Source organism: Scyliorhinus torazame, chromosome 6, assembly GCF_047496885.1.
Source record: "Scyliorhinus torazame isolate Kashiwa2021f chromosome 6, sScyTor2.1, whole genome shotgun sequence".
In the NCBI taxonomy this organism is placed as follows: Eukaryota; Metazoa; Chordata; class Chondrichthyes; order Carcharhiniformes; family Scyliorhinidae; genus Scyliorhinus; species Scyliorhinus torazame.
Window position 1 is genome coordinate 267,283,502 of NC_092712.1, and position 22,047 is coordinate 267,305,548.

At 52.5% G+C, this 22,047-nt stretch overlaps 1 protein-coding gene across 2 annotated transcripts in view; it reads left to right on the forward strand.

The window, feature by feature from the left end:
• Positions 1–22,047, forward strand: part of cap2 (cyclase associated actin cytoskeleton regulatory protein 2) — a 354,457-nt gene that overhangs the window by 235,679 nt on the left and 96,731 nt on the right. For both annotated transcript variants that reach the window (XM_072509676.1, XM_072509677.1), the window contains exon 7: positions 16,199–16,304. In XM_072509676.1, the coding sequence (XP_072365777.1) occupies positions 16,199–16,304 (106 nt within the window). The remainder of the gene's footprint in view (positions 1–16,198; positions 16,305–22,047) is intronic.

Below are 22,047 nucleotides of genomic sequence, written 5' to 3' on the forward strand. Positions count from 1 at the left end.
TGAGCCCCGATCGAGCCCCCCCCCCCGGTGAAGGAGCGATTTTCCCCGCCCCACAGGCGCCCCCCCCCCCCCGACCCTTCGCGCAGAGTTCCCGCCGGCAGCGACCAGGGGTAAACCGCGCCGCCGGGACTCTGCAGTTTCCGTGCAGCCGCTCGGCCCATCTGGGCTAGAGAATCGGCGGCCTGGCCTCGTACAGCGGCCCGCAACCGGTGCCGCGCCAAACGTGCCGGCGCAAATGGCGCCGATTCTCCGCACCTCGGAGAATCGCGTGGCGCGGTTGCGGCGATTCTCCGGCCCAGCGCAGGGCTCGGAGAATCGCACCATTTATTCCTCAACACATTAATTAGAGGTTAGTCTATCAGTGTTTCCCTGGCACCACAAGAGCATTTTGTAGGCAAGAAGTATTTTTAATATTCCTTGATATTATACTGTTGATGAGTATCAGATTCCATGAGCTGTTAAGTTAGCTGATAGAATCATAATTTTGCTTACAGCCACTCACTTGTTATGGACCAAAGCTCTTGATACAAGGGGTCTTTTGATTTGAATTTTTTATGCATGCATCCGCGGGTGTAAATTACAGTTTTCACTTGTCATTCCAACAAAGGAAATGCTGTACATCGTGCTGCACTGTGTGCCATATGACACGCATTTAAGGACTTGGCTGGCTGAACTATTCTGAACAAGTCCCTTCAGAGCATGATCCCCCTCCACCGCCAACACTCTGCACAACAGGTGCATTCGGCTAACCAATGACAGCCATCCAATAAAAGCTGTCTTGATTCCTAATTGCAGTAATTTGAGACAGACTTTTATTCTTTAGCCTCTTTCTGCATTTGCACCTAACTGCGTGCGTGTGTGTGTATGCATGTGTGTGTTCTTTGTAGCCTGTGCAGATCAAGGTTCCTCTGAATACTCAATATATTAAGCACACCAGATAGCGCACTACTGAGCTATGCAGTTGCAGAAAGCATCAGATTTAATCTCTAAAAAGGCCGCATTTGCTGATCTGAGAGAATTTGGTGCCAAACTTAAACCCCTCCCCCCGGGTGAGTTTAAAGGCAGGGGCATTTCATTTTGTTAGAGGGTGCGAGGTGAGGACCCCGTTACATTGTTATAATAGCCACGTAGAGAGCAGCAAGAAATACATTCAATGAAGCTCCAGCATTTTGTGTCTAAAGTGTGATTATTTCTAATTTATGGAAATCAGAAGACATAACGTGATGGCAGTGATTGTCTGCAAGTAAAACCCCAAATATTTTTAATATATTTAGTGCTGAATTAGTTTGAAAAATCAACCTGAATTAATGTCAAAGAGGGAAAGAAAAACTGAGTGAATTGTGTGAAGTGCACAGCTCCAGCCCATAATGAATTGGGAGGCTGATGATGTCAGGGGACTTGAGAAGTTCAAACGAAAGTCTAGTCAGACATTTCCAAATTTCCAGGGAGGAGGGAAGAGTCAATCACGTCCTTGGGTATGCAGGAGAGAAAACGTTAAATAAATTTAATGGTTAAGAGCTGAGTGAAAACAGCAGTAGAAACCCTGGCAAAAGTTTTGAAAAATTTACATCTGCAGCCAAAGTCAAATCATCAGATCTACTGATGTGAATTTCACAGCCTGAAGAAGGAATCAGGTGATCCTGTTGACAATTTGCTAATAAGATTGGAAAATGTAAATTTTAAGGTCACAGATGAAAGGCTGCTCGATCAGCTCATTTGGCGCTCTGCACACCCTGAAGTACAAAAGGATTTAAGTGGAAAGGACAATATCATTGGCTGTCGATACTGCCACAAGTAGACAGATTAAGACACTAGGTACCAAAACAGCTAGCCTTCACTTAGGGGAAAGCAAAAGCAGCAGGGTTAATGCAGTGAAACAGCAACAAAAGAATGCATACCAGATACAGGGAAAGATGTGTAAGAGCTGTGGACAACCACATGAGTTTACAGACAGAAGGAAAGGACCCGCTATGGATTAAACTGCAGAGCTTGTGGAAAGTTAAATCACTGGGAAAAGATGTGCAAAGAAAAATGATAAAGAGTTAGAGCAACAGGGCAAATGAATGGAAAAGAAACCAAAACATCATGGAAGACGATGATGCGTTTGAGAACACAATAGACATAGGAACCATATAACTGCGTGAAAAGTCTGGATGTGATAGTTACCAGAGAAAAGAAATTCACACAATCATTCAGATCAGATAAAAGATGAGAAATAAGCCCATAGCCATAAATCTGAAGTTGAGGTTTGAAACCAGAGCATAGAGTAACACCACCCTGCTTATACTATGCCAGAAGATCTTGCATGAAAACTTGGGAAAAAATGGATACTCAAGGAAAGGTGCTCTAAAACTGAGGAACTAACGGAATAGGAGGCAACTGAGATTCGACAGCTAGGAACAACCCAAATCCGAGGAACACGCAAAGGAAAAGATGTTAACTGGGTGTTTAATGTCACTGAAACAGATGGCCCTGGTATTCTAGGGCTGTGTATTTACAAAGAGCTGCAGCTTTTCACAGTAAATTGTGATCTAGGTGGAAAGATTCATCATCCCGTGAATGTATTGCCACCGAAACAGAGTCAAATTAGAGATAAGACTAGCAAAGACAAAGAGTTACAGAGGTTGGACCTTATAAAAGGACAAAGAGTTACTGATGAGCTCTCAGCAAATGATCCAAGGATGGCCTTATAAATTGGGTTTCCTCAGGGTGCTCCGGTTTCCTCCCACAAGTCCCGAAAGACGTGCTGTTAGGTAATTTGGACATTCTGAATTCTCCCTCTGTGTACCCAAACAGGCGACTGAATGTGGCGACTAGGGACTTTTCACAATAATTTCATTGCCATGTTAATGTAAGCCTACTTGTGACAATAAAGATTATTATTATAATAAATTCTGCCATTGTAGTGCTTTTTGACAAATCTACCTATTCATAGATTCATAGAATTTACAGTGCTGAAGGAGGCCATTCGGCCCATCGAGTCTGCACCAGCCCTTGGAAAGAGGGCAGCACGGTAGCATAGTGGTTAGCACAATTGTTTCACAGCTCCAGGGTCCCAGGTTCGATTCCCAGCTTGGGTCACTGTCTGTGCGGAGTCTGCACGTTCTCCCCGTGTGCACATGGGTTTCCTCCGGGTGCTCCGGTTTGCTCCCACAGTCCAAAGAAATGCAGGTTAGGTGGATTGGCCATGCTAAATTGCCCTTAGTGCCCAAAATTGCCCTTAGTGTTGGGTGGGGTTACTGGGTTATGGGGCTAGGGTGGAGGTGTTGACCTTGGGTAGGGTGCTCTTTCCAAGAGCCGGTGCAGACTCGTTGGGCCAAATGGCCTCCTTCTGTACTGTAAATTCTATGAGAACACCCTATCCAAGGCCACACCTCCACTCTATCCCAGTAACCCCACTTAACCTCATTAAGGGCAATTTTAGCACAGCCAATCCACCTAACACGCATATCTTTGGACCGTGGGAGGAAACCGGAGCACCCGGAGGAAACCCACTCAGACACGGGGAGAACATGCAGACTCCGCACAGCCAGTGACCCAAGCCGGGAATTGAACCTGGGACCCTGGAGTTGTGAAGCAATTGTGCTAACCACTATGCAACCGTGCTGCCCATATTAGAGTGAGTCAGCTAGTCTCACTATAATATGCAGTTTTCCGCTGCACTGAAGGTGTTGGGATCTATCAGCTGGCTGGGGCACTGTTAGGGTACCAGGTTGGTGCTGCCAAGCTGGCATTTTTTTGCATGGTGGCGATTGGGCCTGGTGCCCTGCGCAGGTGTTGGGAGGGTGTGAGCATGCCCAGGGACTCCCTCATAGTGAGTTGGGGCTTGGAGGGGTGGGGGGGGGTCGCGAAGGGGGCTCCGGAAATGGGGATGCGCGTGGAGTTCCTCCATGCAGAAAGCGGGCTATGTGTGGCCTCGACTGCGCGTTCCCGTTAAGGCCCCCTACCTAACCCGAGTGCCATTCAATAGCGTTGTGTTTCTCGGCGCTGCAAGCGTTCGCTTTGGGACTTTGTTCCCATTTAATTAAATCGTGCCAAAGATGTACAGAATCTAATCTGAAAATCTGGAACCCAACTAAAGTTGTTGGTGAAGCTGAAACTCCAAGGCCATACATCATACACCCCAAAGCCGGTAAGCAAATGGAAAGGAACAGTCTGTTTGGCCACACCTTAGCCGAAAGAGCAGAAGATATCATTAACAACACCCATAACAACATTTACTAGCAGGACAACATCAATATCATCACCGACAAGTGGTGCAACATCAAGAACATCACCAGCAGGTGATACAACATTAGAGCAACATCAAGCAAGACTCCTACAACATCTGGAGTAACAGCATCGCCCATGCAGCGTGCCAAATCACCACTGAGAGACTTCCAAGTCTACAATTTGTAGGCACAACATTCTATCAGCTAAACGATATTGTGAATGATGTGAGAAAAGAAAGCTGCAAGTTATAACAAACTCTTGAGGTGTTCAGTTTATTTATAAAAGTTGCTAGTTAACCGTCTGTAGTTTAGAAGAACAAGTTAATGATTGGAACAGTTACACTGATATCAAGCAGGCTTGTCCAAAGTCTGGCTCCAGCCTGCAAAGGCCCTCTCTGAGGCCCCCGGCATCAGTTTTCAAAATCCCAGTCAAAGAGATGAGTTTTAATGGAAGATTTTTTTCTGCTCCTCCAATCGCAGGTCGTTTCTCTTCCGCTTTTGCTTCTGCTAGGCAGCCTAGTGAGCCTATCAGCAGCAAATGAGTGAGAGAAGCAATCTCTGATTGGAGGAGTAACACATACCAGCATTGGTGAGTGTGCTGGGGGCTGCTTGGTCAAGGGAACCGAAACAATAGTGAACCTGGAGTCCAGGGAGCCAGTTACGGCAAGCTCGGGGTTGGCTAGGTCGAGTTGGGTCCTGGGATGGCAACGTTTTAGTGGGTCTGTGAAAGACGGTGCCGTGGTGAATATATGGGAGTGTGTGGAGGGGAAAGCACGTAATTGCGCTAATGTGTGAGTGAATGCGAGAGTCTGGCTGAGTGGGTGGGGTTGAATGTATGTTAGAGACTGAAAGTGATTGAGTGCGAGTAATTAAGTGCGTGGCAGGTGAGTGCAAGAGTCTGTGAGTGATTGGGGTGAGTGTGAGTTTGCCTGATGCCAATCTCAGGTTTCTCACTCACTCTCACCAACACCAACAGACGCACCCACTCACTCAACTACCCACATACATTCGCTCTCACACTCTGGTCATTTTCATTCTTACCCTTTTTTAACTTAACAATTTATTGCTATGACATTGCTGTACTTTTGCTCAGCAGTTGTTTCTTTCCTTAAAACCTCAGCTTATTTTTGTGCCAAAGCTTCCAACATCCCCCCCAACCAGTGGCCCTCTTACTGCATCCCTCATTCACCAGTGGCTCTTTGGTGATCCTGAGCCGGCAGCTACCACCACTCCTGATGATGTTATCCACAAATAGCTACTAACTTCTATTTTAGATAGGATCACATAAAGGGGCAAGATTCGTAGAGCCAATAACTGCAGCAGTCTGGTTGGCCAGTTAACCAGCCTCTCTCCGGCCTCTGAGTGCAGTGATGGGCCAACACTTGTATTTTTCCTCTCTTACTTTCCTTATTTCTTTAATCTGTTCTGCTTTCTCTCCTTGTATATCTTATGTCCTGATGCACTATCAATTACGACGAGACGAGAGTAGAGGGTAATCGAGGCTTCATTACGCAGAGATGTGTAGCCTCCCGCAGCTGCTGCCGAAATGGCTGCAGCTCGGAGAGCCCACACATTTATACTCCACCTACTGGGCGGAGCCAACAGGCAGGGATCTACCCCTGTACCTGTAGTACAGGGGCCTTACCGTAATACCCCTCATATGCGGTATATACAATACAACAGTGGTGACTACCACATTCACCCCCTGTTAAAAAAGAGTCCAGCGGGGGTGGTGGAAAACTATTTACATTCAGGTGTTTATCATTTTAAGGAAAAGTTTACAAATTGAGGCGATCGGGCTCCTTGATCCGTTGTTGTGAGCGCCGCAGTTCTGGTGGCGATTTCGGCGTCGGTTCTGTAGCCACCTGGGTTGGCCAACTCCCGAAGTAAAATGGAGAACAGCTAAGGCTGAAGGGAAATTCAGCCAACAGAGGCAGAAACTAGCAGGTGCAAGTTTACTGTGTATTAAACTCAGCAAAAGCCGAGACAGCATCGATACAAGCAGCCATCTGCATAATAATGTAGCAGCCATCTACATACTAATGAGCGATCCCCGGGAACAATCAAAACATTTGGGGCAAGCCAGACTCCTCGGCGCCAGCAGGAACCAACACAAAATAGGTTAACGGACACCTCAAGACCGCCCATCGATCAGGGAACCGCTCCAGTATTGGAGAAATTGAACCAAGCGATTGGAACGAAGTCCAATCACTTGGAACCAGGTACAGGGTCCGCCCCGAAAGGTGGGAAGCCCCTGGGGACTATAAAGTTAAGCCCCCAAGTTCAAGTCGTCCTTCTTGACCGGGTCACTCAGCAACGCGAACCAACCCTTGACCGTGACCGGTTCAGCTGCCGCCAAAAGACCGTAAGTCTTAAGTCAACACTCGCCAAGAGATAGGCGCTCCTAGCTACCAGTCCATACCAGCTTTTGAATCCCGCAGACTCAGAACCCGAACGAAAGGCCATTTGTTCCCCTGACCTGGTGGGCCAGTCCGAAGCTAAGTATAGGCCTGTTAGTTGTAGAAATAGCTTAGAAGTAGAATTTATGCATGAGTAGCGAGTTACTGTGTATAATAAATGTGCTTTGATTTGAATCTTACTAATTGGTGTATTGAGTTATTGATCATTACTTGAACTTGAACCTCGTGGCGGTATCATAAAGATACCTGGCGGCTCGAGAGCAAAGGTTCTAAAACAGAGCCAATTGAACCAACCAACAGTTCGGTCGTCGGTGACTTCGGGAGCGTGTCAACCCCATCTTCATCCCCGGGTGGGACCAAGCGGAGGACGGATCGTCCTGGAGCGGGAGCTGTGGTGGGGTGCGCTGGGGGGGGGGTGTCGGGGCAGTGGGGGGGGGACCGGGACCCAGCTGGTGCCAGGTCCCTGAGGGAGACTGTGTCTTGGCGGTGTAGTTGTCTGTGTAGAGGTATTACGGTACCTGGTAATGCTGGAACACCATTGGTAGATATTGTATGTTACCTATTCGTCAAGCTGTACGGTAGCTCCGCCCTGCAAGGCGGGGTATAAGAGCCCGTGCCGCCCCAGCAGCCTTCATTCTGTACCTGAGCTGCTGGGGGAAACATCTAGCTTATTAAAGCCTTCAGTTGGACTACAATCTCGCTTTAGTGGTCATTGATCGTGCATCAATTTAATAAGCTAGATTTAAAAGGATGGAGCTCCGAATCAAGCCGGAGTGTCTGCAACTCAGCCCCCACGCGGCGAACTCAGCGGCAATCTTCAAGCACTGGCTGGCGTGTTTTAAAGGATATCTCGAAACGGGAGAACAGAAAATGCAAGTCCTGCACTCGAGGGTGAGCCCGGAAATTTACACTCTCATAGAGGATGCGGAAGACTTCGATGCAGCAATAGAGCTGCTAAAAAGACATTATATTCGCCAGGTAAACCAGGTCTACGCCCGACGTCTGCTAGCAACGAGGTGACAAATCCCTGGGGAAGTGCTGGAAGAATTCTACCGTGCGCTCCTGGTGTTGGGGAGAAACTGCAGCTGCCCGCAAGTTTCGGCGAGCGACCACACCGAACTCTTGATCCGGGATGCTTTTGTGGCAGGTATGCTGTCCTCCCAAATCCGCCAGCGATTGCTGGAAAAAGACACCCTAGGCCTCAAGGAGACACGGGGCCTTGCAGGCTCCCTGGATGTGGCCTCCAGAAATGCCCGCGCTTATGTACCGACCGCGCGGCAGCCCCCTGGGCAGCATGGAACCCCTCCGCAGCCGACCCCGAGACATCCCCCATCCCCCCTCAAGCTTGTGCTGTAAGGCGGCCTGGAAACCCCAGGGGGCCCCGCTGCTACTTTTGCGGGCAGGCCAAGCACCCCCGGCAGCGCTGCTTGGCCAGCGCATCCAGCTGCAAGGGATGCGGTAAAAAGGGCCATTTTGTGGTGGTATGCCAGGCCCGTGCGGTTGCCGCGGTCTCCAGTGGCGAATGCGGACCGCCACCACAAACCTCTCCACGGTCCCCATGCGGCCAGCGGGTGCCGCCATCTTCCTAGTCCAGGGCCACGTGCGGCCTCCGGGTGCCGCGATCTTGTCCTGCGGACGCCATGTTCGATGGACGGGCGCCGCCATTTTGCGCACCCCCAGTCATGTGCAATGGGAGCCGCCATCTTGGATGGACTCCCAGGACCCCAGCTCGGCTGACCGCACACCGCCCGAAGAGAACACTCAACTGCTGAGATTAGCCTTGGTGACCCTGGATCAGTCCCGGCCTCGAACACTCTCAACTGCTACAACAACAGTACTAATCAACGGGCACGAGACGTCCTGCTTAATCGACTCTGGGAGCACAGAGAGCTTCATAAACCCTGACATGGTAAAGCGCTGTTCTCTTCTCTTCCACCCCGTTAATCAAAAAATCTCCCTGGCCTCCGGTTCCTACTCAGTTGAGATAAAGGGGTTTTGTGCAGCAAACCTCACAGTCCAGGAAGGGAGTTTAAAATTTACCGGCTCGACGTCCTTCCCCACCTCTGCGCGGCCACACTCCTAGGTTTAGACTTCCAGTGTAATCTCCAAAGTCTAACTTTCAAATTCGGCGGCCCTGTACCCCCCCTCGCTGTCTGCGGCCGCGCGACCCTCAAGGTCGATCCGCCTTCCCTGTTTGCGAACCTCACCCCGGATTGTAAACCCGTCGCCACCAGGAGCAGACGGTACAGTGCCCAGGATCGGATCTTTATTAGGTCAGAGGTCCAAAGGCTACTGAGGGAAGGAGTCATTGAAGCTAGCAACAGTCCCTGGAGAGCTCAAGTAGTGGTGGTAAAGACCGAGGAGAAGCATAGGATGGTCATCGACTACAGTCAGACCATCAACACGTTTACGCAGCTGGACGCGTACCCTCTTCCCCCGCATATCCGACCTGGAAAACAGGATCGCGCATTACAGGGTCTTCTCCACGGTGGATCTTAAGGCCGCCTACCACCAGCTCCCCATCCGCACTAGTGACAGCAAGTACACTGCCTCCGAGGCAGATGGACGGCTCTATCACTTCTTAAGGGTTCCCTTCGGTGTCACCAACGGGGTCTCGGTCTTCCAGCGCAAGATGGACCGAATGGTTGACCGGTACGGTTTACGGGCAACATTCCCGTATCTCGATAATGTCACCATCTGCGGCCACGACCAGCAGGACCACGACACCAACCTCCGAAAATTCCTCCAGACCGCAAAGATCCTTAACCTTACATATAACAAGGATAAATGCGTGTTTAGCACCGACCGCCTAGCCATTCTCTGCTACGTAGTGCGAAATGGAGTTATAGGCCCCGACCCTGAATGCATGCGCCCCCTTATGGAGTTCCCCCTCCCTCACTGCCTCAAGGCCCTGAAGCGCTGCCTTGGGTTTTTCAGCTATTACGCACAGTGGGTCCCCAACTATGCAGACAAGGCCCGTTCCCTGATCCAATCCACAGCTTTTCCCCTGTCGATAGAGGCCCGCCAGGCCTTCAGCCGCATCAAAGCAGACATTGCAAAGGCCACGATGCACGCCATCGACGAGTCCCTCCCCTTCCAGGTCGAGAGCAACGCGTCTGACGTAGCTCTGGCGGCCACCCTCAACCAAGCGGGCAAACCCGTGACCTTCTTCTCACGTACCCTCCATGCTTCCAAAATCCGCCACTCCTCAGTCGAAAAGGAGGCCCAGGCCATAGTAGAAGCTGTGCGACATTGGAGGCATTACCTGGCCGGCAGGAGATTCAGCCTCCTCACTGACCAACGGTCGATTGCTTTCATGTTTGATAATGCACAGGGGGGCAAGATAAAAAACGATAAGATCTTGCGGTGGAGGATCGAACTCTCCACCTACAACTACGAGATCTTGTATCGTCCCGGGAAGCTAAACGAGCCTCCTGATGCCCTGTCCCACAGCACACATGCCAACACATAAGTGGACCGTCTCCGAGCCCTCCACGAGGACCTCTGCCACCCATCCGCCATGCCCTGCCCCGACATGACCGCAACCACCGACATCAAGGCCCTCAATAGCATCTTTGCACTGTTCGGGTTCCCCGCTTACATACATAGTGATAGGGGGTCCTCCTTTATGAGCGACAAACTGCGTCAATTCCTGCTCAGCAAGGGCATCGCCTCGAGCAGGACGACCAGTTACAACCCCGGGGTAAAGGACAGGTAGAGAGGGAGAATGGGACGGTCTGGAAGACCGTCCTTCTGGTCTACAGTCCAGGAATCTTCTTGTCTTCCCCAGGAAGTCCTCCTCTGGGACCTCGCTCCCGACCTGGCTGGCAGCTCCTACTCTGAAAACACATGCGGGCGCACAAGTCTGACCCGTTGGTCGAGAGGGTCCATCTTCTCCACGCTAACCCCCAGTACGGTCTCGATATGAGACCTGGCGCCCGCCGGAGCCCCACGCACACCCCAGCCACCAGTCCCACCCTCCCACCAGTGCACCTTACAGGAGGATCGGTCCTTCCGCCGGCCCCGTCTAGGCCCCCCCACCCACCGACGCACACCGCTGATGCTCCCCAGGCCAACCGTTTTCCCCACCAGCGCCGTCTAGGGGTGTCGAAGCTGCCACAGAGATCGAGGCCACGCCCCCGGAGTCACAGATGCCCGAGCCTCCACCGGAGTCACCACCGAAGCTTCGACGATCACAGAAGACGACCAGGGCCCCCGATCGACTGATTGCTTCATTTTAAAGTGTATAGTTAATTATGAATCATAAATTGTAAATAGTAAATGGAATTGTAAATAGTTACAAAACGCTGTACGGAGGTATTACGGTACCTCCATAACTATAATTTCTACCACGTTACCATGTTATAATATCAGCCCCCCGCCGGACTCTTTTTTTTAAACAGGGGGTGAATGTGGTAGTCTGTGTAGAGGTATTATGGTACCTGGTAATGCTGGAACACCATTGGTAGATATTTTATGTTTCCTATTGGTCAAGCTGTATGGTAGCTACGCCCTGAAAGGCGGGGTATAAGAGCCCGTGCCGCCCCAGCAGCCTTCATTCTGTACCTGAGCTGCTGGGGGGAACATCTCGCTTATTAAAGCCTTCAGTTGGACTACAATCTCGCTTTAGTGGTCATTGATCGTGCATCAGGCGGCCGTTGGGGTACACTATGTAGGCGTACTGCGGATTTGCGTGAAGTAGCTGCACCCTCTCAACCAACGGGTCTACCTTGTGTAGCCGCACGTGCTTGCGGAGGAGAACGGGTCCTGGAGCTGCCAACCACGTTGGGAGTGAAACCCCGGAGGTGGACTTCCTGGGGAAGGCGAAGAGACGTTCATGGGGAGTTTTGTTAGTCGCAGTGCAAAGGAGCGTCCGAATGGAGTGAAGGGCGTCGGGGAGGACCTTCTGTCAGCGGGAGGCCGGGAGATTTCTGGACCATAGGGCCAGCTAGACGGCCTTCCAGACCGTCCCATTCTCCCGCTCCACCTGCCCGTTTCCCCGGGGGTTGTAGCTGGTTCGTCCTGCTCGAAGCAATGCCCCTGTTGAGCAGGTACTGGCGCAGCTCATCGCTCATAAATGAGGATCCCCGGTCGCTGTGAACGTAAGCGGGGAAACCGAACAAAGCGAAGATGGTGTTGAGGGCTTTGATGACGGTGGCAGACGTCATATCAGGCATGGGACGGTGAAGGGGCATCTGGAATATTCGGCGACCACATTAAGAAAGTACGTGTTTCGGTCGGTGGAGGGGAGGGGCCCTTTGAAGTCCACGCCAAGGCGTTCAAAGGGGCGAGAGGCTTTCACCAGGTGCGCTCGGTCTGGCCGGTAGAAGTGCGGTTTACACTCCGCGCAGACCTGGCAGTCTCTGGTGATAGCCCTGACTTCCTCGATGGAGTAGGGCAGATTGCGGGCCTTTATGAAGTGATAAAAGCGGGTGACCCCTGGGTGACAGAGATCGTCGTGCAGGGTCCGGAGTCGGTCCACGTGTGCGCTGGCACAAGTACCTTGAGATAGGGCATCGGGGGGCTCATTGAGCTTACCGGGGCGATACAAAATCTCGTAATTGTAGGTGGAGAGCTCGATCCTCCACCCCAAGATCTTAGCATTTTTGATCTTACCTCGCTGTGTGTTGAACATGAAGGCAACCGACCGTTGGTCAGTGAGGAGAGTGAATCTCCTGCCGGCCAGGTAATGCCCCCAATGCCGCACAGCTTCAACGATAGCTTGGGCCTCCTTTTCGACGGAGGAGTGTCGAATTTCGGAGGCATGGAGGGTGCAGGAAAAGAATGCCACGGGCCTGCCTGCTTGGTTGTGGGTGGCGGCTAGAGCGAGGTCTGATGAATCGCTCTCGACTTGGAAGGGGAGCGTCTCGTCGACCGCGTTCATCGCGGCCTTGACGATGTCGGCCTTGATACGGTTGAAGGCCTGGTGAGCCTCGGCCATCAGTGGGAAAACGGTGGAGTGGATGAGTGGGCGGGCCTTGTCCGCAAAGTTAGGGACCCACTGGGCGTAGTACGAGAAGAAGCACAGGCATCGTTTGAGGGCCTTGGGGCAGTGGGGAAGTTCCATGAGGGGCGCATGCGATCGGGGTCGGGCCCTAGCACTCCGTTCTGGACCACATAGCCGAGAATGGCTAATCGGCTCTTGCTGAACACGCACTTCTCCTTGTTGTAGGTTAGGTTCAGGAGTTTAGCGGTGTGGAGGAATTTGGAAAGATTAGCGTCGTGGTCCTGCTGCTCGTGGCCGCAGATGGTGATGTTATCCAGGTACGGGAAGGTGGCCCGCAGTCCGTACCTGTCAACCATTCGGTCCATCTCCCGTTGGAAGACTGAGACCCCGTTAGTGACACCAAAGGGAACCCTAAGGAAGTGGTAAAGGCGGCCGTCCGCTTCAAACGCGGTGCACGGGCGGTCCGCCGTGCGAATGGGGAGCTGGTGGGAAGCAGATTTCAGGTTCACTGTCGAGAAGACCCGGTACTGTGCAATCTGATTGACCATATCAGATATGCGTGGGAGGGAGTACGCGTTGAGCTATGTGTACCGATTGATGGTCTGACTGTAGTCAACAACCATCCTGTTTTTCTCCCCAGTTTTCACAACTACCACTTGGGCTCTCCAGGGGCTGTTGCTGGCCTCGATAATACCTTCCCGTAGCAGCCGTTGGACCTCAGACCTGATGAAGGTCCTGTCCTGGGTGCTGTACCGTCTGCTCCTGGTGGCGACGGGTTTGCAATCCGGGGTGAGGTTTGCAAACATAGAAGGCGGGCCGACCTTAAGGGTCGTGAGACCTCAGACAGTAAGGGATGGTAGGGACCCGCCAAATTTCAGGGTTAGGCTCTGGAGGTTGCACTGGAAGTCCAGGCCGAACAGCAAGGCAGCACAGAGGTCAGGGAGGACATAGAGCCGGAAGCCGCTGAACTCTACGCCCTGGATGGTGATCCGGAGGCCAGGGAGATTTTCTGATTAATGGGGTGTACCATGAGGGAGCAGCGCCTTACCGTATCGGGGTGGATGAAGCTCTCAGTGCTCCCGGCGTCCAGAAGGCAGGATATCTTGTGCCCGTCGACCTTCACTGTCGTCGACGCGGTCGCGAGGTTGTGCGGTCGGGACTAGTCGATCGTGATGGAGGCGAGACGCGGCTGGTCGGCAGCGGTGGGCGACGAACAGGGGTCCTGAGGCGGGGAAGGTGGCAGCGTCCACGGGCCACACGTGATCTGAGGCAGGCAAGATGGCGGCACCCACGGGTCGCACGTGTTGTGAGGCGAGTAAGATGGCAGCATCCACGGGTCGCACGTGGTCTGAGGCGAGGAAGATGGCAGCGCCCACGGGTCGCACGTGGAGGTTGCAGAGACAATAGCGGCGACCGAGCAGGTCGCCTGTACATTGCGTGAGGCGACTGTGAGCGAGATCGCTAGTTTCTTGGTCACCGCGAGGTCGAGGGTATCCCCTTCTAAGAGGCGTGGCGGATGTAGGCCGACCCTATGCCCGTAACGAACGCGTCTCTAACTAGCAGGACAGAATGTTCAACGGCCGAAATGGCCTGGCAATCGCAGTCTCTCACCAGGGCGTGCAGGGCACGCCAGAAATCTTCCACAGACTCACCGGGGAGTTGATGCCGCCTAGACAGGAGGTGCCTGGCATAGATTTTGCTGGTCTGCTGAGTGTAGTTCTCCTTCAGTAGCGCCATGGCCTCAGCGTAGGTTGGTGGGTTCCGAATGAGGGGAAAGATATCGGTGCTCAGCCGCGTGTAAAGGATCTGAAGCTTCTGTGCCTCTGAGGTGTAATCGTGGCTTTATTACGCAGAGATGTGTAGTCTCCCGCAGCTGCTGCCAAAATGGCTGCAGCTCGAAGAGCCCACACATTTATACTCCGCCTACTGGGCGGAGCCAGCAGGCAGGGATCTACCCCCGTACCTGTAGTACAGGGGTCTTACCGTAATACCCCTCGTATGCGGTATATACAATACAACAGTGGTGACTACCACATGTCCTCTGTCATCTTACTTAGTTGGGAAGAGATTAACATTGGAAATGCGATAGGGCATGATCTACCAGCCGCGTCGAACCCAAATGGGAGCATAGCGAGGTCAGTAGATGCCAGGAGTAGCTTCCCACGGGGTTCCTGGCAGCCAGTACGCCTTGCGAGATCTACCCAGATCTCACGAGGCGTCGCGATCAGGATCCTGCCCATAATGGGTCGCTTGTGAGTGACCAAGCCTTCCACGTCTAAATAGGTTTTAAACCCACTTAGGCATGCTCACCCAGGATCTACCGGACTGCCGGCATCTAACAGCCTCCCCAGGCAGTCCTAGCCAGGCGTCGTTCAGTACTGGTCCACAAAAACGTGAACCAGTTGGAACAGCACCCGGGGGTCTCCCTGGCCATCGGTGGCCTCTGTGTGTACAGGGTATAGTGGCCAGCCCCTTGGCCTCCCCGTGGAATGCAGGCACCTTGGCACTGCTGCCCTGGCACTGCCAAGGTGCCCAGACAGCACTGCCATGGTGGCAGTTTCATGGTGGCACTGTCACGGTCAGGGTCTGGGAGAGCCATGCCCATGAAAGGAGGGACGGGGGGGGGCAGGACAGGTATGAAGGGGCCTCTGGATGGTTGCGGGGGGTGAAGCGTGAGGGTCCTGGAAGTGGGGCCCAAAAGGGGATGTGGGTAGGCCTCAAAAGGAGGGGTGGGCCTCAGCAACCCCATAGCAGGGTGTCATCACGTGGCGGGGGGGTTGCGGGGTAATGCCCATGTGTTGGGGGTGACATTTCCCATGGATAAGGGCTGTAGCCCTCCTGGAGATCGGGGCACCCTTTCAAAATGGTGTCCCGATCTCTGAGCAGCTGGTCTGGCCAGCGAGTTCAGCTCCCCAGTGATGGAAATAATTCCAAGTGTGGGCTTGACCGGGGAGAATCTTCCCAGGGCCCAAGAAAGTGACTAAATGTGGTTAGGTAGAGGTGGAGAACTCACCGACAGAACCGGGGGAAATTCCCAGCAAAACATGCCACAAAAGGCACTTAGAAATGTTTCCGTTCGATCGCGCCCAAAATGTTTTGTTTTTGGGAATGGAGGTGTACCAACATTTGCCCCATCACCCCACTATTACCATTTTTCATCTGGCAGTTGTCTGGTGTACAACGATAGTGATCGCATGGTATGGAGGCCCGGAATTCCACGCCCAAGAGCCCCATTGAAAAGGCTCCATCAGTTTGCATGCCTTGTTAGAAAAGTATGTTCTGCCTTTCTTGCATAAACACCCAACACATGCAGCTTACCTTGCCATTTATTCCCCCTGGCTAAATTTTCTGTTCCAATTTTGCTGAGTTGTTTCAGGATCCAGGCCATCCTGAAGAAAAATACCATTTCCCCCCTGTTGAAGTACCCCCAACATAATTATGCTATTGAAACATCTTCTAGTGCCAGGAATTTTAACATTCATCTCATTATCTTGGATGCTTTAGATGTTTTGATTCGTGTGAAAAATGGAACTAACCACTGCTGCTTCATGGTAAATGCACCAAGTTAATCGCAACAATGTTTGGTGTTGATATTCTCTTAAATCTTTATTCACCTGCAGTGACAAGAGACATGTAGAATGGGTCAAATCATTCCTCAGTATCTGGATAGAACTTCAGGCCTACATCAAGGAGTACCACACGACCGGACTCTTGTGGAATAAAGCTGTAAGTATCCAATCAGCTTCATGCAGTATTTACATAATTTAATGGATTCAATTTATGCTGATGTCTTTCTCCACATGAATCACATAATCTAATTCTACTCTTCGGCATACCCTTTTTGCGTGGCTGTTTCATCTAAAGCTGTTTCATCTTAAACAACAATCTAAATCCCTTTTAAACTCCCATGTTTAATTCTCCGTGAAGAAGTCAATGAATGGCTGCCACCTCCGGGCGAACACCGATAGTGAACCTCTCAAGGCGAACTTAACTTTCTCTAGACCGAGAAAGCTTGCCATGTCCGATAGCCATACTTCGGTCTTCGGGGGCCTTGAGTCCCTCCATGCCAACATTATTCGTCGCCGGGCTACCACGGAAGCAAAGGCCAAGACAACGGCCTCCTGGACTCCCGGGTCCTCCGACACCCCAAAGATTGCCACCTCAGGACTCATTACCACTCTAGTTTTCAAAACCCGGGACATGATGTCCGCGAATCCCTGCCAGTAGCCCCTGAGTTTAGGGCACGACCAGAACATGTGCACGTGATTAGCCGGCCCACTGTCGCATCTGGCACACTTGTCCTCCAGCCCGAAGAATTTACTCATCCGGGCCACGGTCATGTGGGCCCGGTGCACGATCTGAAACTGGATCAGACTGAGCCTGGTGCATGTTGCGGCTGTGTTTACTCTGCTCAGAGCTTCTGCCCAAATACCGTCCTCCATCTCCCCCCCGAGCTCCTCTTCCCACTTAAGCTTCAGGTCCTCAGTCTGTGTATCCTCTGCTCCCATTGGTTCTTTGTAAATATCTGAGACTCTACCCTCACCTACCTCTCCCCTCGATACTACCCTGTCCTGCTTCCCCTTTGGCGGGAGGCATGGGAAGGATGGCAGCACCAGCCTGCGCACAAAATCCCGCACCTGCAAGTATCTAAAGTCATTCCCTCCCGCCAGCCCAAACTTCTCCAACGCCCTCATGCTCGGGAAGCTCCCGTCCAAGAACAGATAACCCACCCTCGCAATCCCCGCCCTCCCTCCACAGTCGATACCCACCGTCCATGTTCCCCGGGGCAAATCGGTGATTGCCGCAGATTGGGGTCCACACCAATGCTCTCACTTCCCCTTTTTGCCACCTCCACTGGACCCAGATCCGAAGAGCCACTACCACTATAGTGCTGGTGGAGTACCGCGCTGGCGGGAGCAGCAGAGGCGCCGTAACCAGGGCTGCCAAACTGGTGCCCCTGCACGAAGCAGCCTCCATCCACTCCCAAACCGACTCCGTACCCACCATCCATTTCCTTATCATCGCTATGTTGGCCGCCCAGTAGTAGTTGTTGACGTTCGGCAACGCCAGCCCCCCTTCCCCTCTGTTCCTTTCGAGCATCACCTTCCTCACCCGTGGGGACTTCCCCGCCCAGACAAATCCCAGGATAATTTTATTCAGCCTCTTAAAGAATGACCTCGGGATGAAAACGGGGAGACACTGAAATATGAACAAGAATCTCGGGAGAATCGTCATCTTAACAGTCTGCACCCTCCTCGCTAGTGACAGCGGGAGCACATCGCAACTCCGAACCTCCTCCCTCACTCATTCCACCAGTCGGGATAGGTTGAGCTTATGCAACTTGCCCCAGTCCCGTGCCACCCTGTATCCCCAATATCTGAAGCTTTCTCCTACCAGCCTGAATGGCAACCCCTTCACCCTACTCTCCTGCCCCCTCGCCTGAATTATGAACAACTCGCTCTTAGCCACGTTCAGTTTCTATCCTGAAAAACGGCCAAATTCCCTCAGGGTTTCCATGATACCGTCCGTCCCCGCCATTGGGTCCGACACATATGACAGCAGGTCATCCGCATATAACGAGACTTTATGTTCCACTCCCCCCCGGACCAGCCCTTTCCAGTCCCTTGGAGCTCTCAGAGCAATTGCCTGGGGCTCTATGGCCAGCGCGAACAGCAGTGGGGAGAGAGGGCAACCCTGTCTTGTCCCGCGGTGCAGTCTGAAATAATTTGATATCGTCCTGTTCGTCCTTACACTAGCCTCTGAGGCCTGGTATAACAGCCTAACCCAGTCAATGAACCCCTCCCCGAACCCAAACTGTCCCAGCATCTCCCACAGATAGTCCCACTCAACCCAGTCAAAAGCCTTTTCCGCATCCATAGCTACCACTATCTCTGCCTCCCTGCTCTCTGGGGGCATCATAATCACATTAAGCAGCCTTCTTAGACTGGCCACCAGTTGCCTACCCTTTACGAACCCGGTTTGGTCCTCCACAAATACGTCCGGTACACAGTCCTTAATTCTAGTCGCCAAGATCTTGGCCAGTAATTTAGCGTCTACGTTGATCAAAGAGATCGGCCTCTAAGACCCACAAGCCTCTGGGTCTTTATCCCGTTTCAGAATAAGCGAAATAGTGGCCTGCGACATCGTCGGGGGTAGGACCCCTCTGTCTCTTGCCTCGTTAAAAACCTTGACCAGCACCAGCCCCACTATCTCGGCAAACTTTTTATAAAACTCCACCGGATACCCATCCGGCCCAGGGGCTTTACCCGACTGCATGACCTTCAGGCCCCCCAATACCTCTTCAATCCTGACCAGGGCCCCCAGTCCGTCTACCACCCCCATACCCACTCTTGGGAAGCTCAGTCCATTCAGGAATCGCCTCATCCCATCCGATCCCCTGGGGGGTTCTGAAGTGTACAGCTTACTATAAAAGTCCCTAAACACCTTGTTCAGCCCCGCCGGGACCCCACCAGATTTCCCTCCCCATCCGCTTTCCTTCCTATCTCCCTAGCCGCTTCTCTCTTCCTTAGTTGTTGTGCGAGTGCGAGCATTCTACTGGCCTTCTCTCCATGCTCAAACATCGCGCCTTTTGCCTTTCTAAGCTGCTCTACAGCCTTGCCTGTAATCAACACCCAGAACTCGGCCTCCAGCCTCTGTCGTTTCCTGAGTAACTCTGGCCTCGGGGACCTGTCCGTCCGTAAAATTTCCTTAACCAGTCAGTCCGTTTCTGCCCTATCTGTCCTGTCCCTGTGAGCCCGGATTGAGATCAGCTCCCCTCTCACCACTGCCTTCAGCGCCTCCCAAAGCACCGCTGCTGAGACTTCTCCGGTATCATTTACCTGCAGGTAATTCTGCATGCACCTCCTGAGTCTCTCACACACCGCCTCGTCTGCTAGCAATCCAACTTCCAGCCTCCATTGTGGGCACTGAAAGCTATCCTTACAAATCTGTAGATGTACCCAGGAGAGGACCCTGATTTAACATCTCGTTCAAAAGACTGAACTTCCTACACTGGGGCATGAGTACTGCACAAGAATTCCAGCCTTGATATTTTTGCTCACTTTTCTGGAATGGAATTCAACTGACAACCTTTCGACACAAAGATGACGTGCATTTGAATTACCCTTTGTAGATCAAGCACGGAATTGGTGAATTCCAAAATTCAACTTCCAACCAGCACTCAAAGCCTGTGGATTAATGAGCCAGCCGACAGTCTGTTCTTTGAAACATGACTCCATTTGATTAAAAATGTAAAGCTCTGGGGAGTGAACGACTACATAAAAGAGCAAATCTTAACTTAAATGGCAGGTCAATGTAGCTCTGTAGTGGTTGGAGCTAGAACCAGGCAGTTATTAAGCTAATGTTCAGACAATGAGTATTTGCATCATAGAATAATTTTTACAACAAGGAAGGTGATTCCTAATGCAGTGAGGAGTGAGAAGCAAAAGAGTGTTGCAAACGAAAAAAAAAATAGAACCAGGTCTTGATTTTCATTTTGATGATGCCAGTGCAAGTACTGCACATTGATGGACAAAAACTAAATCTTTCATTTCCCCATGGCCCCTCCTCCGGAATTCTCCAAACCCCGCCGTGTCGGAGAATCGGTGCGGCGCCATGCCGCCCCAACGGCAGGACCTGGTGCGGAGAATCGGCGGCGTGGTCGGCACGGTGCCGGTCGGGATATGCGCTGACTCTCCGGCACGGGCCAGCGCGCCGATTCTCTGACACGGATGGGCCGAGCGGCCGTCATCAAAAAGCCGAGTCCCGCCGGCGCCGTTCTAACATCCTCTGAGCCAGCGGGACCTCGGCGTTGAAGAGTCCGGCGGTGTCCTGTGGTGGGGATGGGGTTCTGACCCCTGGGTGCGCCTCTGTAGTGGCCTGGCCCGCGATCGGGGCCCACCGATTGGCGGGCTGGCCTCTCTGCCCCCGCGGCCTCCTTTCCTCCGCGCCGGCTCCTGTAGCCGTACGCCATTTGGCGTCAGGGCCGCCGTGGAGAAGAAGACCATTGCACATACGCGAGTTGGCGCCGGCCCAACTGCGCCTGTGCGGATCCCGCGCCGCCGGGTTCAGGCCGGGATCAGCAGCTGGAGCGGCGTAGGCCGCTTCAGCGCTGTCCTAGCCCCTTGCGGGCCGCTGAATGGGGTCCTGGAACGGACGCCGACGCCAGAGTAAAACACTCCCGTTTTTACTCCGGTGTCGGCACTTAGCCGCCCGTTAGGAGAATCCCGCTCCTGAGCTGCCATTTTAAATTGAAGCTGCATGATAGCACCGGGTGAAATGTCAGGGATGAGTTGTCATTGTGAGTAGAAAAAGTTAACTTCCGAGGGACTTGCGGGTGCGGCGATGACCAGCTGAGTCGCACGTTTTGGCAGCTCCCGGTGAAACGGACTTTTGGGCTCTTGATAGGAGCCCCAACGGCAATTTTGACGGCTAAAAACACTGTGCGGTAAACCAGAAGGGAATGCCCCCTGGATACGGATGAAAAAAGGAGGAGAAAGTGGCCGGATTGCAGTGGATCCTTTAGAACAGCGGCAAGGAAGGCAAGCAAAAACCAAGATGGCGTCGGAAGGTGGCAGTTTAACATGGGGCCCTGAACAACAAGAGTTCTTGAAATGCTGTGTGGAAGAGCTCAAAAAGGAAATGAAGAAAGAGCTGTTGGCCCCGATACTACAGGCGATCGAAGGGCTAAAGGAGGAACAAAAGACCCAGGAGCGGGAGCTTCGGGTCGTGAAGGCAAAGGCAGCCGAGAATGAGGACGACATACAGGACGACATACAGGGCCTGGTGGTGAAGACGGAGACGCATGAGGCACATCAGAAACGATGTGTGGAAAGGTTGGAGGCACTGGAGAACAACGCAAGGAGGAACAACCTGAGGATTCTTGGTCTTCCCGAAGGTGCGGAGGGAGTGGACGTCGGGGCATATGTGAACACGATACTGCACTCGTTAATGGGAGCGGAGGCCCCGGCGGGTCCGTTGGAGGTGGAGGGAGCATACCGAGTGATGGCGCGAGGACCGAGAACAGGAGAAATTCCCAGAGCCATAGTGGTGAGATTCCTCCGTTTTAAGGATAGAGAAATGGTCCTTAGATGGGCAAAGAAAACTCGGAGCAGTAAATGGGAGAACGCGGTGATCCGCGTTTATCAAGACTGGAGTGCGGAGGTGGCGAGAAGGAGGGCGAGCTTTAATCGGGCCAAGGCGGTGCTTCATAAAAAGAAGATAAAATTTGGAATGCTGCAACCGGCAAGACTGTGGGTCACATATCGAGGGAGGCACCACTACTTTGAGACAGCGGATGAAGCGTGGACTTTTATTGTGGAAGAAAAACTGGAATGAGCGAGTTATTAAAAAGAGTAGGAAGCCCCCCAACCCGGCTGATCACGTGGAACGTGAGAGGGCTGAACGGGCCGATAAAGAGGGCACGGGTACTCGCACACCTTAAGAAACTTAAGGCAGATGTGGCTATGTT